The sequence below is a fragment of the Drosophila mauritiana genome, chromosome 2R (genome assembly GCF_004382145.1).
Source record: "Drosophila mauritiana strain mau12 chromosome 2R, ASM438214v1, whole genome shotgun sequence".
NCBI lineage: Eukaryota > Metazoa > Arthropoda > Insecta > Diptera > Drosophilidae > Drosophila > Drosophila mauritiana.
Window position 1 is genome coordinate 14,182,223 of NC_046668.1, and position 14,544 is coordinate 14,196,766.

At 43.0% G+C, this 14,544-nt stretch overlaps 1 protein-coding gene across 24 annotated transcripts in view; it reads right to left on the reverse strand.

Annotated features, from left to right (window-relative positions):
- LOC117138193 (PDZ and LIM domain protein Zasp) overlaps positions 1-14,544 on the reverse strand; it is a 54,706-nt gene that overhangs the window by 37,278 nt on the left and 2,884 nt on the right. For all 24 annotated transcript variants that reach the window (XM_033300103.1, XM_033300118.1, XM_033300101.1 and 21 more), the window contains exon 2: positions 3,802-3,928. In XM_033300103.1, the coding sequence (XP_033155994.1) occupies positions 3,802-3,912 (111 nt within the window). In that variant the 5' untranslated portion in view covers positions 3,913-3,928. The remainder of the gene's footprint in view (positions 1-3,801; positions 3,929-14,544) is intronic.

A 14,544-nucleotide genomic window follows, 5' to 3' on the forward strand; every position in this document is an offset into this window, starting at 1 on the left:
GCAAGTTCAATCAGCAGCTGCAAGCTGCAAACTGCAATCGAGAGTCAAGAATCGAGAGTGGAGACCACAGCAGGGTGTCGCCTCCGCCTGATTCAATTACACAAGAGCCCGTAATCAAAGCAAAGGAAATTTGCCTCTATTATTTCTCTTGCATAAATCACTAAGAACGAAGACCTTGAGAATTTACAAAAGCAAACAGTTGATACCCTGTTTCGACAGGTACGCCAAAAAATGAGTAGAACATGGCAAACGGCACTAATATACATCGAAATGAAAGAGCAGTTGCGAGTTATGAAAAGTCCTCCGTTTGAGTCAAAGACAAAGGCAAACACGGCTACCAACACAAAGGCTGCCCCCAGACAGGAGTCAAATAATTAATGGCCAACCGGGGAAGGCAAACAAACAAGCTTAAAACGAGCAAAAACACAACAGAAACTGAACCGAAACGAACCGAAAGCAGAAAAAATCTCGAGCGGAAGGTCAACTGTTTTGAATACACTTTCTCGAAAAAGGAAGTTCCATTCATGAGCGATTAAATGTCAAGACAATCACAAACTGGCTAAACGATTTTTGTTGATTGTTTTTAATACGTACTTATGTATTTATAAAATCTATATATCACTTGAGGGTTTTTAGCAAGTCCAGGATTTCACTGCTGGCGAAATTTAACGTAGTGACGAAGCGCACCCGAGACAGCAAAGTTAATGTTCTGAGTGTTATATATAGTAACTTAAAGGAATAAAACAGATATACCTTTTGCAAGGGCAGCGAAAAAGGCGAGTCATGAGCGGATTTGCATGAGCGAAACGCGGAGTTCGGCGGGAAAAGGATACTGGGCTGGAGGATCATGTGTGTGGGACTGGCGGCCACGTCGGTTGCCTTGGATGCCGTCAGTAGCTTGTTATGCACTGTCCTCTCCAGTGTTCCCGTGGTTGTCTAGACTTTAAGTTGGCTAATAGCCGACACTGGCGCTTTTTTTTATCTCTTTGGTTGTTATGATATGGTATGTGGACCGAGGGCTTTGGTCAGAAAGCCGGAAATTTGTAGTCAACCGAATTTGCGCTCTTGTATTACTTATTTGGTCCATTATTCGTGCGCTGCTTGGCTTTCGCTTTTATTTGACTTTGGCCTTTTGTGCGACGCTTTTTGTGGCCCCAAAACGAACCCTGCACTTGATAATGAAATATATAAACGTGGCTTCTATGAGAGAGTGGGCGAAAATCCGTGGGCATAAGGCTTATAACACACACAGGATGCAGGACATAGGGCGCAGGACTTCCGGACAACCAGGGAAGCAACAGGGAAAGGACTTTATACTGTATACGGGGTGCGAGAACTGAACACAGAAACTCGCTGCGAGAAATCATAAATTAATCCGATTTAAGCAGCTCAGTAGCTTATTTTTATGCCAACCAACTCCGAACCAGCAGTTTTTGTTGCTCGATGAAAGCGGTGGTAGATTCACTCCTGGCCATGTCATGTGTTGCATCCTGATGAGTTGCGGCAGCATTTAAAGGAGACCAATTTGTTTGGCACTGGCTCAAGAGCCAGGAAGCTGACATGATTGGATGCTGACGATGACTAAGATGATGATTCGTTGTCAAGGTAGAAGAGCCCTCGACTGCCAGTGCTCAGTTGGGCAGAGTGGCGCAGTTCATTCGAGTTCGTTCGGGACTTAGTTCCGCTGCACAGCTTGTGTCCTGGCAGCCAAGGAGCTCAGCTCGGCACGGCGAAAAATAGCCTAGCAACGTTTCATCAGCATGGCATTCTTTCACGGGCAAAATGATCTATGTAACGTATACTTGGGATTTCATTAGCTTTCTCAAAATATCATGAATGGTGTGTTATATGTAGTGGTACACAGAAGAAGACAAATCCCTTTTCATTGGATATAAGTTAGGGTTTCGCTTGAACTATATAAATATAACTAATTAAAGTTAAACTTTTTATGCATACATACTAGATGCGGATGACGTTTCTTCCTGTGTGGCTCATTACGAGCAAAGTTTTTACGCAAAATCCTGCGGACGAGGATGCGGCTTAAGTGCGCCATTCCAAATTCAATTGGGCTTGAAGTGTTCGAAAGGCAAAAGGCATCCAGCCAGGAGATGTCGCTCCGCCGCGAGGTGCTCAACTCATCTTGGCTAGAATTTATGGGCGGAAAAACGAGAGAGTGGCCAACAAATGATTGAGATTTAGTTGGCTTTATTTTTCGTTGTGTAGTCCATCAAGATTTCCATTTCAAATTGTGCATGCTGGATGATTTTCGCATAAATTTCAAACCAATTTGCTTAGTCCTTTTTTCACAGCCATTAAATGCCAGTCCTGTTGCACTTTTGGCCAACATTGTTTCAAGTGGCTGCGTTGATAATTGTTAATTGACAGAAGCGCTCGAGTTTAGCCCATTTAAATTAATCGAAACAGCTCAATTCCGTGATAATCCGCACTGGCTGTGTGATGTTTTATTTATTTTCTGTTTTAAATAGCCCAGTGCAGCTCGGAAAAGAGAGAAGCCGCATAGCATTGACACAAATCCACAGCTGTTTAAATAGAAATTGCGCATTTAGCGCTGGCCACGCCCACCCCCACGTACCGCCCACTCGAAGCCGAAAACAAACAGATAAAAAGAGCGCACCAGAATTCGTGTTATTTTCGAACGAACAACAATATTTACAAATTCTTTTCAGGGGACTTTGCCTCAGCTATCAAGCCCCAAATCAATAATTCCGAATTATTGGGGCATTGTTTTGGTCCCAATAAGTAAAGCAATTCTCTTTATGACTTTATGCGAGCATATAAGAATTCAACTGATGTTAAGCTTCCGATTAGACTCGCACACAAACAAAGGTTCTTATCAGAGTGAGTTTGTGTCACAAACGAAGTCGCCAGCTTGGCCTTGCTATATGATTCACAATTTGTTTCATTTCGAAGTCTCGGGAATATCATTTCCACTTGATTAACTAAAATATTAGCTCATGTCTTACTTTATCAAGAGTTGGGCTTGTTACTCTCAGCGATATTATCGTTAAACGGAGCCAACAACAATTAGATTAGATAGAAGTACAGTTCTTGCAAAGTATATAACTTTTTGCCAAATGGAAACTGTATCCATTAAAATCGCATTAATTAATTACAGCCTTACAGTTTCGAATCGCACTGCACATCAATATAGAACTAGGCGTATTCATTTAGTCCTTCGACATTTTCGCGCCACAAGCGCTCATAAAGTTGTCAAAATGATTTAGCAAATTTTGTTGTTGCGTGTCGCCACAAATGTAAAATGTTTCGAGATCTGTTATGAATGTTTAACAAATTTTTAGTTTGGTCCCTGTCTGTGTGAATGCTGTATACATTTGTGTGTTTTTATGTACCGGAGAGTGTCTGTATAGTTGTATATATGCTGTATGGAGAGGGGAAATTTGTTGAAAATTGGGAAAAATACGACTTTTATTTGTTTTGGGTAACGTGCGCAAAAATCGCACGGAAACGCCACCACAAAAAGTGAAACTTATATCAACGGATTTATTTTTAACATGAAAACATAAAAAAAAAGAAGACCAGCAAGCACTTAAACACATAAATAAATTAACTGGCCACTAATATTCGCTTCTCGCGTTTGTTGCCAGCGTAAATTTAATTTCATTTTTCGGAGAGCGTTTCCGAACACGCAAATTCCATTTGTCAATCGCCCGATAAGCGAATTGTTTCTGATTTTCCCACATGTTTACTCGCCGGCCAGTTGGGAAATGCAAGCGTATATGTATTCATATAAGTGGGTGGGGCAAGTTACCCCGCACTTACCTTTTGCACCAGCAGGGGCTGGGCGAAGTCCGTGCCCCCCTGAAGGCGGAATCCCCAGGGCTGGGCATCGAAACGTGACAATTTGACTTGCAGCAGCTGTGGTTGGGCCATCTTCTTTTAGCGCTGACTGTAACGAAACGAGAAGTAATAATCATGATAACATGGCGTATACTTGATATCACGTAGGCGACTAATTAATGAAATCAAAACCCCGACGCACACGAAACCAACGAAAAACAACGCAAACAGACGAGTGCGGATTGCTCCTTTTAGGCCACTAATAAAGACATTATTCAGGCATGTCCAGGCTAATCCTGCCAACAGTCAGACGACTCTTCACATACCTTCCCTGGTTACCCCCCCACCCCCTGCCTACCAGCCCGAATCATGGAATCCCTATAGCGGGCCTGCCCCACTTTTGTGCCACCCACAACCGGTTGCCAGATGCAGCTGCATGCGGAAAAGCTGCTGCGTCGTTTTGTGTGCCAAACTGAGCCAACATATTCGGCTGACTGAATGCAGCAGGCAGTCAGGAGAGTAGTTGAGGGGCAGGATCGAACTGGGCGATATCCTGGGGACTTAGGCGCACAGAACATGAGCAGATATCTTTGTTATATAACTCTCAAACTTACATCTAACATAAGGAGCTGGACAGGCACTTAAATGTATTATATGTTGTATTTCCGACGTTTTTCTTTTAAAGAATATCACACAATAAATGTTTGGTGTCCACCAAACTTTCGATAAATTCCATCATATCACAATTGCCTGCCATTTCTGCAGGGTGCTGGACATAAAACGAGTTAAACTTTGTTAGATATCGCCTTTTTTGCACACACAGAAACTCACACCCCGGAAAGGAGACTCAGTGTAGCGCTAGGACTTCGAAGGACCCGCTGCATCCCTCGTCCTGGCCACAGTGAGTGCTGTAAGTAAGCGCACCCCGAACGGCACATGGAGCCGTGTTGTAAGTGTGGCTTACACTGGTTCCCATCTTGCTGTGCGTCCGTACTCAACTACCTCCATCCCCCCACCATGCCGCCCTTTCGTCCTGTCCTACTCCATGTCCTGCCGCACATTTTTTTCCCCGTCATAGCTATGTAATTTGTACGTGCGTCACAGGAGGGGGTGGGAAAAGAAAAGGGGTCAGGCGAAAATGGAAAAGTGGGCGGGACATGGGAGTCTGTTGATTTAGTTTGCTGCATAACAATTTTGCTGAGTGTTGTGTTTTTTATTAGCAAAGACACATTTGCCCCGTGTTCGTTTCGTCTCTTTCACTCCGCAACTGCCCTCTCTCGCTCGCTCCCTTTCTCTTCCCACCGAAGACACTCAAAGTGGAAGTAACTACATTAAGCTATTAAAACGACAGCAGCTGGCGGTGGGGAATGGGTATTCCAAGGGGGCGGAGGAGCTGGGATATCCGCACACATATGGAAAAGAGACATTTTAGCACACACAGCAGTTTAATTAACGTTAAGTGCGGGTGGTAATGGCTCCATCTCGAGTCCAGGTTGCAGGATTCAGGTTTCCGGCTCGAATTCCCGCCAAGAAGCGTAAGGGGGCCAAGAGCACAGGCCGTAACACGTTGACGGCATTTGCATGTAAATACTTTGTACGCCATGAAGTTGGGCCATTAGACGCCCCGGCAAACCAACTGCACATGCACGGGAATAATTTAATTAAAATATTAAACAAATACGGAGTGGAGTAGAGTGAAGTGGATCGGCGTAGAGGCGGAGGCGGCCAACTCTTCCACGGATTCAAAGTGCCAGACTGAAAGAGGCCAAAAGCGCAACAACACGAGAAGGCAAACACCAACGCTTCCCTCCAGTTTTAAAGGGCAACGATGGGAAAAGGAGGGAATCCTGGTAGTTCCGGTGCGAAAGGCACCGTTTGGAGTCCTGGCTAATTACTGGCTCAAATGCTCTTGCCACAAGGATGCTATGCGGCTGACAAAACGTAATCGACGATTCGGCACACTGAAAGATTAAATTGCCAAAGTTTTCCTACCTTTTTGGTACTTAAGTTTTCACATGGTGGTTTCTGTTAGAAAACAATTAAGCCTTATATTCCTCATATTTTTTTATTGTTTCTAAAAATCCTTAAACCTCTTTTATATTCCTAGTTCAAAGACTTGCTTCTGTTGTAGCAGTTCGTAATATTATCTGGTTGTCTTATGGCAATATCAATTTTACTTTCCCTACCATACATTATCTCTTTGACAAACTTTTATTTTAGACCCACTCGAGAAGCTTGTAACAAATGGTGAAATTTGCTTGGCCCAGGATTAGGTTGCTCCTTTTTCTTGAAACCCTTTCCGTCTTCATCCTGCCAGGGGAGCTGACCCACTTCTTGGACTTTAGGTCGGCCTTGGGCAAACTGCGGCGCAAACTTTCCATATGCAAGCAATTTGTAAACAAATTATTTGATCCTCAAACAGGCAAGTTGCTCCAGCAACTTATCAACTTGACGCCACACAAACAACAACGAGCGCCAGCAAAATCCAAACTTGGTCAACCATGTATCATTAACAAAGTTGTCCAGTTGGCAATCCCATTGCAGCTTTATGACTAATAACCAAATGCCAGTGGATGGATGGGTGAGTTTCCTAAGGTAGGGGGGCTCGTTGGGTGCGGGGAGGTAGGAAAAGCCGTGGGGACACGTACCGATGTAGTCCGCTTCCGGGTACAGTAAAACGTCGGTATTGAGAGCAAACACTAAACCATTGCTGTGGCAGTGTCAAAAAACGAGTTATCGCTAATAACTTTTACACACACAATTGGCAAATTACAATTTATTTATGGGCCGCTCATGGTGGCCTCCCTCCCCCCTGCCATGTGATCCCCACTCTTTTGCTCCCCTCCCCCCGTTGAAGTGCAGTTTGCATTTGATTCGGGGTGAGAGCAACAAATCAATTTGCATGCGGTAATTCCAAAGATTTATGGCCAACATTTTGCGCGGAACGAGCGGAGGGCGTGGTGTTCGTTTTGTTTGCTCGTTGGTATGCAAAAACTGTAAAATATCCCAAATTTATAAGAGTTCTTCTGCGTGGCACTGTAAGCCGATTTCCTGTCGCCGAAAGAGCCGCATAATGGGAATCACGGCCAGCTCATGAGTTGCCATTACCCCATTGCCAGGCAGAAAGTGAGCAGGAATCAAATTGATTTCAGAGCACACAGCATCATTAGCAGTTGGCAGTTGGCAGTTTGGCCCCCGCCATAAAAGCCAGAATAATAACAGAGAGTGGAGTGGAGTAGAAAGCAGACAACGGCGAAAAAACGGCGAAACCGAAGCCAAACTGGAACCATCAGCAGTCAAAGTCGATGGCGATGGCGATGATGGCCATGGTGGTGATCATGATGATGCTGCTGCTGCCTGCCACAGATGATGTCATGGTGGCTATGGTGGGCATAGTACGGGAAAAAGCGAAGCGGAATGGTGGAGCAGGGGTTTTTGGGGTCGACAATTCGATTTGGCCGTTTCGCACGCTGCTTTAAAATGCACTGCGCGAAAATAGCTAGAAGTAGAAAAGCAAAGAAACTCACAAGCTTCTCAACCTAAGATATTCGACCATGCTTTTATTTTCTTGTTTATTCTACGCAAATAATCCCATTGAATTATTTTTCTTAAATTTTCGTATATTTTAACAACTCTCCTCAAATTCCAAATGCCTTTCCTAACACCGTGCAGCACCAATCGAAATTGGAATCGCTTTTGAAACATAGATGCTGGTGTGATGTTTATTCTGGCATATCTGTTTATCAAGCGGAACAGCTTCAATCTGTAATGAGCCAACTAATTACGTGCGGCAGACTCTAAACAAATCGGGAATCAGACAAACATTGTGCATTTGGTTAGCTGGCCATTTCAACACGTTAATAAACTGCATAAGGGAACAGCTCATTAAAAGCCACTCGAGTGCGGCAGCAACAGCTTTTTCCATTTCCCATATCCCATTTTCCATTTTCCACATACCATTTCCCATTTGACTGCCGGCTGTCAAGTGGTCGGTCGAGGCCCAAGAAAACTACTTCAAAGATCTTGCTGCTCCTGCTGTTGCTGCTTCTGCTTCTGCTGTTGATGTGCTGGCTCTTTGGGCCAAACAAAAGTGAAGCCGGAGCGACATATTCACCCACTAACTGGCAGAAGTTGGTTGAAATTAGGAGTGGAAAAACGCAGTCAGCAGACCCATCTGTCGGGGAATAACAAGCCATGCAAATGCCATGCCATGCCTCCACATCCCTGTATCCCTGTATCCCAGCATCCCCACGTCCCCGTATCCACATCCATATCCATATGTGTGGCAAAGTGCTTGGTAGTTCCTCCGGGGAATCGAAGCGGAGGGCAGCGCCAAGTAGTGAACGCGTTGATTTCGCATTTATGCAAATTTCACGTACACTTCAAAGTGCTCAACGTTTTTTCGTCTTTATTTTTTTTTCTTTTCGTGGCTCCCCCGCTCTCTAACTCTTCAAGTTCTTCTTTTTTGGCGTTTTTTTCTTTTTGTCGTTGTTTGGCTTTTTCCACAGACGCGCTTTTGTTGGCCGGGCCAAAACTAAACTTTGCTGAGTGAAACTGAAGTTGCCGTTGGGGAAATGCAGGGGGGGCATTCGAATGGGTGCGGGGAAACTGGCGAGTAGTAGAAATTCTGCCTGGGGCCGAGTGATTTCTGAATACCTTTCAGACAGCCCCCAGCTCGGGCGTATCGGATTAGCGGGTGGGGACCGAGGTGGGGATCAACCATTAATTGGATAGTTTTTGAGCAAAGAGGTCGAAGGTGTGGATACACAAATATGTATTTAAAAGAATAGCTTTTATGAATTAAATACAAACTTTGTATATATATTTAATATACTTAAGGTATCTTTGCTATAGTTTCTATATAAACATGCAAGATAGTGTTCGGTTGTATAATTTATAGCTTTCAAAAAAGATTTTTCTAAAAATAAAAGAACATTTTGATGGTATACATTTAAATCAAATATCTATTGATTTGCAGTAAAGTATTAAATTTCGTGTAAAAAGCACAATGGCATGGAATTAAATGCACTTTTATATACCTATTGAGTTATAATCGAATTATACAGTATTATAGTTTATATATTTAAGGTAGAGTAGCTTACTCTCCATATTAATGGCGCTACGGGGTATCCTCTAGTCGCTTAACCTATCACCTAAGCGGTGCCGCACTGATGCAATGTGACGTGACGTGACGTCATGTGTGCGCTCGTGCTTGCGGCTAACAGGACATGTTTTCCTCCCGCCTGGAAGACCCGCCCCCTCCACCGGGAAAAGCCCGCCCCGCGATCCCCCGCTGATGATGACGACGCTGTTGCTCTTCAGTCTGTCTAATGCAATGCGCGTGCTAAATGGGCGTAACTCAACGGCTCGACGACTCGACTTTTTCCTTTTTTTTCACGTTTTCCCCTCGTATTCTGTATTTTTTGTTATATTTTCTCGCGGCGCTTATCAAGCGCTGAAAGCTAAAAAAGTTTTTCACTCACAATCACACTCACACCAGCACACGTCTGCAACTGTCAGTGCATCAAAACACTTGAGTATTTGAAAAAAAAAAAAACGTGTGGTAGGAAAAAAAAAATGAGGAAAAACAACAGGAGGGGAAAAGTTTTTCTCTTTGTGCTGCGTGTGTGCTTGTATGATATTTTTAATATTTTTGCACTAGGCGCAATGGCAAAACAAGAAGCGAGGGAAAAGCTGACAAAAGTGACACTTTGCATGCATTCTTGCCGTTTCTTTTGTGATTATTTTCTTTGCTTTTCAAGTGCGAGAGAAAAAGAGAGTGATGTGCAAGTGACATTGAATGTGGCAATTTTCCGCCGGCCATGGAAAACTCTCCCGCTCACCCACAGATACAGATACAGATACACAGGTACAGATACGATTGCAGTCGCATTTTTTTGGTGCCAAAAAGTTCAATACCACAATGGAATACCCCACGTTAATAAACCAAAAACTCTTATTCCATTATATAAATCGAATATTTATGGTTACATATGTGCGTATTAATTCAGAGCAATTTTTATCGACATTTTTTCTCAATTGGCAATTTCAAATATTTGCCTTTAGTTGCATAAATTTACACAAATAAAATATGTAAATTCTGCAGATACAAACACACAGCATACCCTGGCGAATGGGGGAGCTTATGCGGCAATTTGATTGCTTGGATACGGGATTTATAATTGTGCGATGGCTGTGCACAAAATTGATTAATATTTCCCGAATGCTTTCTATGAGAAACGTGAGATGCAATGCGAATGCAAATTTTAATCAGAGATATTATAGTTCGATGGCCGTTTCGGTCAGCCAAAAATTCAATTTCCATGCGTTCACCTATTTTCGGAGGATTTTCGAGTAAATCAACATAGACATATGAAATATTTGACAGGTAAATATTTATTAAATTGTGTGTCAAAAACCGGCGTTTAAAGCTGAAGCCGAACAAATTTTAGAACAGAAGCTTTTGGGCAAATCCAAAAGATACAAATACTGCCGCTCTTAGTTATCTCTTTTATCCGTCTCGATATCGATAAGTAAACGGATTTAAAAGCGGGATTGTTAAGGGCAATGGCCAATAAATGCCACCATTAATAATGCAAAATATCACATTATTTGCCAGCGCAAAATGTAATTAAATATAATAGAAACAATCAAAAAAGCAAATCCCATAAATTAAACTCCCGGCATAAAGCACTGACGGCTTTGGCGATTGAACAAATAACAGCTAAACAAAAAAATGCATTAGCTGGGGGAAAAAAAGTAGTGAAAATAATGCAATTTTAAATCTGTCACTGGAATAGTTAATGCCATATTAGTTGTTTTGAGCTAATAAAGCGTAATTATCAACGCATTTATTTAATTAGCCGCACAAAGTGCGCCGAACAAAGCCCTCAATCAGTCGCCCATCTCCATCGCCCTCTTCAATTTGTCTACAAATTGTGTGTGGCATATATAATGACAATTTAATAGGCTTGTCAATCTGCTGCTGTTTGTGCGGTAATTTAATTTAATCCTCGCCCAAAAATCGAACCATTCATTTTAGAAGTAGTCATTTTTAAAGACACTCCTCGCAGATATCTACCATATGTACATATGTTCTATCCAATCGACCGAACGCATTATGCAGTCAATAAGATTATCGGACTGAAAACTGCAGAAACAGACGGACAGCGAATGGATTTGCCATTTGATTTAACATTAATGAACAAAATGAAATTAATTGAAAACTATTTTCATTGTCTCTTTGTTTTTCCCCCTTTTTTTTTGTTTGTAATTACCTTTTGTGCATAATTGGTGGGCTTTAATGGGTTAACAAAATGCGATTAAGCGAAATGCAATTGCGAAATGCAAATTTTTCCTCATTCGGATGATTGGAGAGCATATCTCGCATGCATATATCCCCTATTCACTTGGCCTAATAACAGGCGGCAGATTGAAACTGGCAGATAAAGTCGACACAAAGGACGGTCGGCCATAATTCTCCATCAAAAAATGGGGACTCCAGGAGGAGACACACTTGTTGCTGCCCCGCCCCATTTGAACGGCCTGCCCTGGTGACAGTTTACAAAGTGCTGCAATTAGGGCTGACAAAGTGCCCGGCTCCTCGGCTCCTCGATTCCTTCTCGGCTGCTCGATTCCACCTCGACTCCTGGATGCTGGGAACATTGTGCGAACACACCCGAATGAATTTGTTAAGACCCCTGGCCGCCCGCCCGTTCGGTTGGCAAGCTAACAAGTATCTGTTGGATATGAATTAATCAAAGACTAAATAAAATGCTTAGCATTTGCATTTCACCCCGTTTCAACAAACAATTTGTCAGCCTTCGTAATGGACAGAGGCAAGTGTCACAGGCGGATTCTTCTTTTAAAAATACATCAGAAATGTATATAATTCATTTGGCCGAGGCAACTATTTCGGTGACGGACGCACACGGCTGTTTTATACTTTTATTTTCTTCTCGTTTTTGGGGTAATTGGAGCTGCAGTTTGGTCAGCAGGGGTTAAGGCAAAGTAATTTTCATTGAGATGCCGCCCTACCTTTCGCTTTCGCCAATCACATATATATATATTTTTTTGATATTTGTGACTTTGGCATTGACGTCTGTCTGCAGGGGCTGTCGATCGAAATAGACTTGGCGCAGAAATGCCCCTCGAATATTGGTTCGTCGGTGGGCGGAAGGCCAGCGTTTTGAACTATTTTTCCAAGGAAAACTCGCGAGGAATGTCTCGGCTTACATACATATTTAAAATCACCAATCGCCCGTTTAAACGCCACCAAATGTCGGGCAATTAATTCCCGATCTCGATGCCGAAAAAGAGATGCACGTAAATGCTGTTGTGATTTATGAGCGCGCGCCGCACGAGATTTTATAATTTGTTCAGCGCAACGTGCATGGCCAAAATAAATATTTCCCTTCGTTAAATTCATAAACAAAACTCTGGGATGGAATGGCATGGGTATGGGATGCCATGCGGGTTTCCCCACTAAAACCCTATCCCAAAGTGCCGACTCAATCGCAATCTCTCGATGGGTTTCTGTGGCTTTTGCCGCGGCGATGAAACCAAAAATTGTTTGCCAGTCACGTTTGTGGTGCAGAAAGAGCAGTGGCAGCAGTGGTACCCATTACCCATTTAGCAAAAAGTATAAAAAAAGGGGTATAGGGGGGAGTTCAGACAATTCGAGTTGCGTTGAGTCTGCACTTCTTCGTCGAAGATTTCGCGTCTGTGGGCGTTTATTTTCAACGCACTGCGGTTATGTAATTGCGAGGCGTCGAATACGTGATTACTTTTAGTCAAATTGCCGCTCGAATATTGTGTAATTCCGCTCAACTCCGCTCGCCTCCTCCACTTGCGATTTCATATCTGTGCGAAAGTGTGCCATCGCAGTTGTTGGCCAGGCGAAAGTGATCAACTTGTTGGCAGAAGTTAAGGTCAGGGTTGCGCACCTCACAAGTGCTTTTTAAGTGGGAGCAATAGCAAAGCACTATAACTTAGTAAATCGATAAATGTACTATACTATACCCAATAAATGTATTCCATGAAGTGTTATATGTATTTAAGGCAGTAAGATACCAGAAATATTTGAAAGTTAACATTTAGATAAATGGTTTTCTTTGCTCAGATGATATCATCCGCTGAAATAGCAAACCTTCTTTGTTAAAGCCAAGCACTAAATGAAACTTCATTATAGAAGTACTTTTTAAAGCCATACAGCATATGAGATTCAAGATCAGAAGGTCGAAAGGGGTCATATCTCAGTCTACTCCCCCAACCTTTCCCAGGCAAGAACCTTCCATTAGGGTCTGTTAAAATATTCTTGAATCATTATCATCGGTCTGGTTTCGCGTTGTTTCGCCAGCTTTTTTTTTGCTGTGAGTGACATACGAACCCCGAAGAATCAACAAAGATACAAAGATACGAGAGAAGTGCTTGTCTCAGCAAAAGGAAGGAGAATGCAATCTACCATGACAGTTCACGAAGGTTAAATTCTTGAGAAATGATTTGGTGGCAAGCGTAGAGACCGCAGAGAACTGGCAAAAAGCAAACGGCCAATGAGAGAGCGAACTAATTAAAATATACGCAAAGCTGTTTGAAATTTGTAGAGCATGTCTCCCCTTTTTCGCCCCATCGCCCTGTCCCCCCGCCGATGGTTGCAATATGTGCACGAATCCGAGTCAAGTGAAGCCAAGCCATGAAATATTGTCACGCACCCAGGAACGGAATAGGATAGGAATAGGATGTGCACGAGAAGTGCCATTCTAATGAGCTCAGCTACATTTCCGCGACGGCCTTAATTTTCGATCCCCGGCAGAGGAGGAATTTGCTGGTATTTTTCAGCAGTGAGAGAAAATTGAGATACAATTCTGTTTGCTAAAAGAACTCGACTTATACATTTTCATAATATTATTTTGAAGACTGCTAAAAAAAACACTCTTCAAACTTTTTCTAAATAATTAAACAAACAGTCAGCTCTTTGTTTTCGGTGTACTTCCTAGTGCACCCATCATCCTCTGCGTAATTAATTCCGCGCTGGACTGATAAACCCCAGAGTAAACAAAGACATTTCATTCATCGGAAAAGTGGTCAGTGGCAGTGGCCATTAGCTCATTCAAGTTTATAGAACCACTATCTTATCGGGCATTGATTCACGAATGTTGTGAGGCGTTGTAAGATTGATTCGCTCGAAGTGGCGGATTGCTTTACAGCTATTACTGGTGAGGTGACCAAACATTAGTTTAATCGCTAGATAACAAGGTGGGTGATTAATCGATTTCGTCGTTTTGTTGGGGTTCACTGAACCCAGGCTAAAAGAAACCCAGCAGATAAACGGACACAAGAACAGGGCGAGTATCAACAAGTTTTGGTCATGGCTAAATTACATCACAGGCGGACTGCTGGTGGCCTGGCAGGAATTGGAAATGGCAAATGGAAATGGAGAGCAACCACTGCGTATACGTGATGTCAGCGACAGTGAGCGAGAGCTGGCGTGGTAGGCAGCGAGAGAAAAGGAGAGAGCGATTGCTGAAAATCGCTGAAAATAGATCAGGCGAAGAGGAAATCCGAAGAGCAGCCACGAAAATCGCAAACGAAAATTGCCAAGATAACGAAAGACACTTTTACGCGGAGGCGACCTAGAGAGCTGGTCTGGCTTCATTAATATGCGATGCTTTATGCTGTCGCCGATATATAGTCTATATAGCGCTCAAAACGTTTTGAAAATGTCTC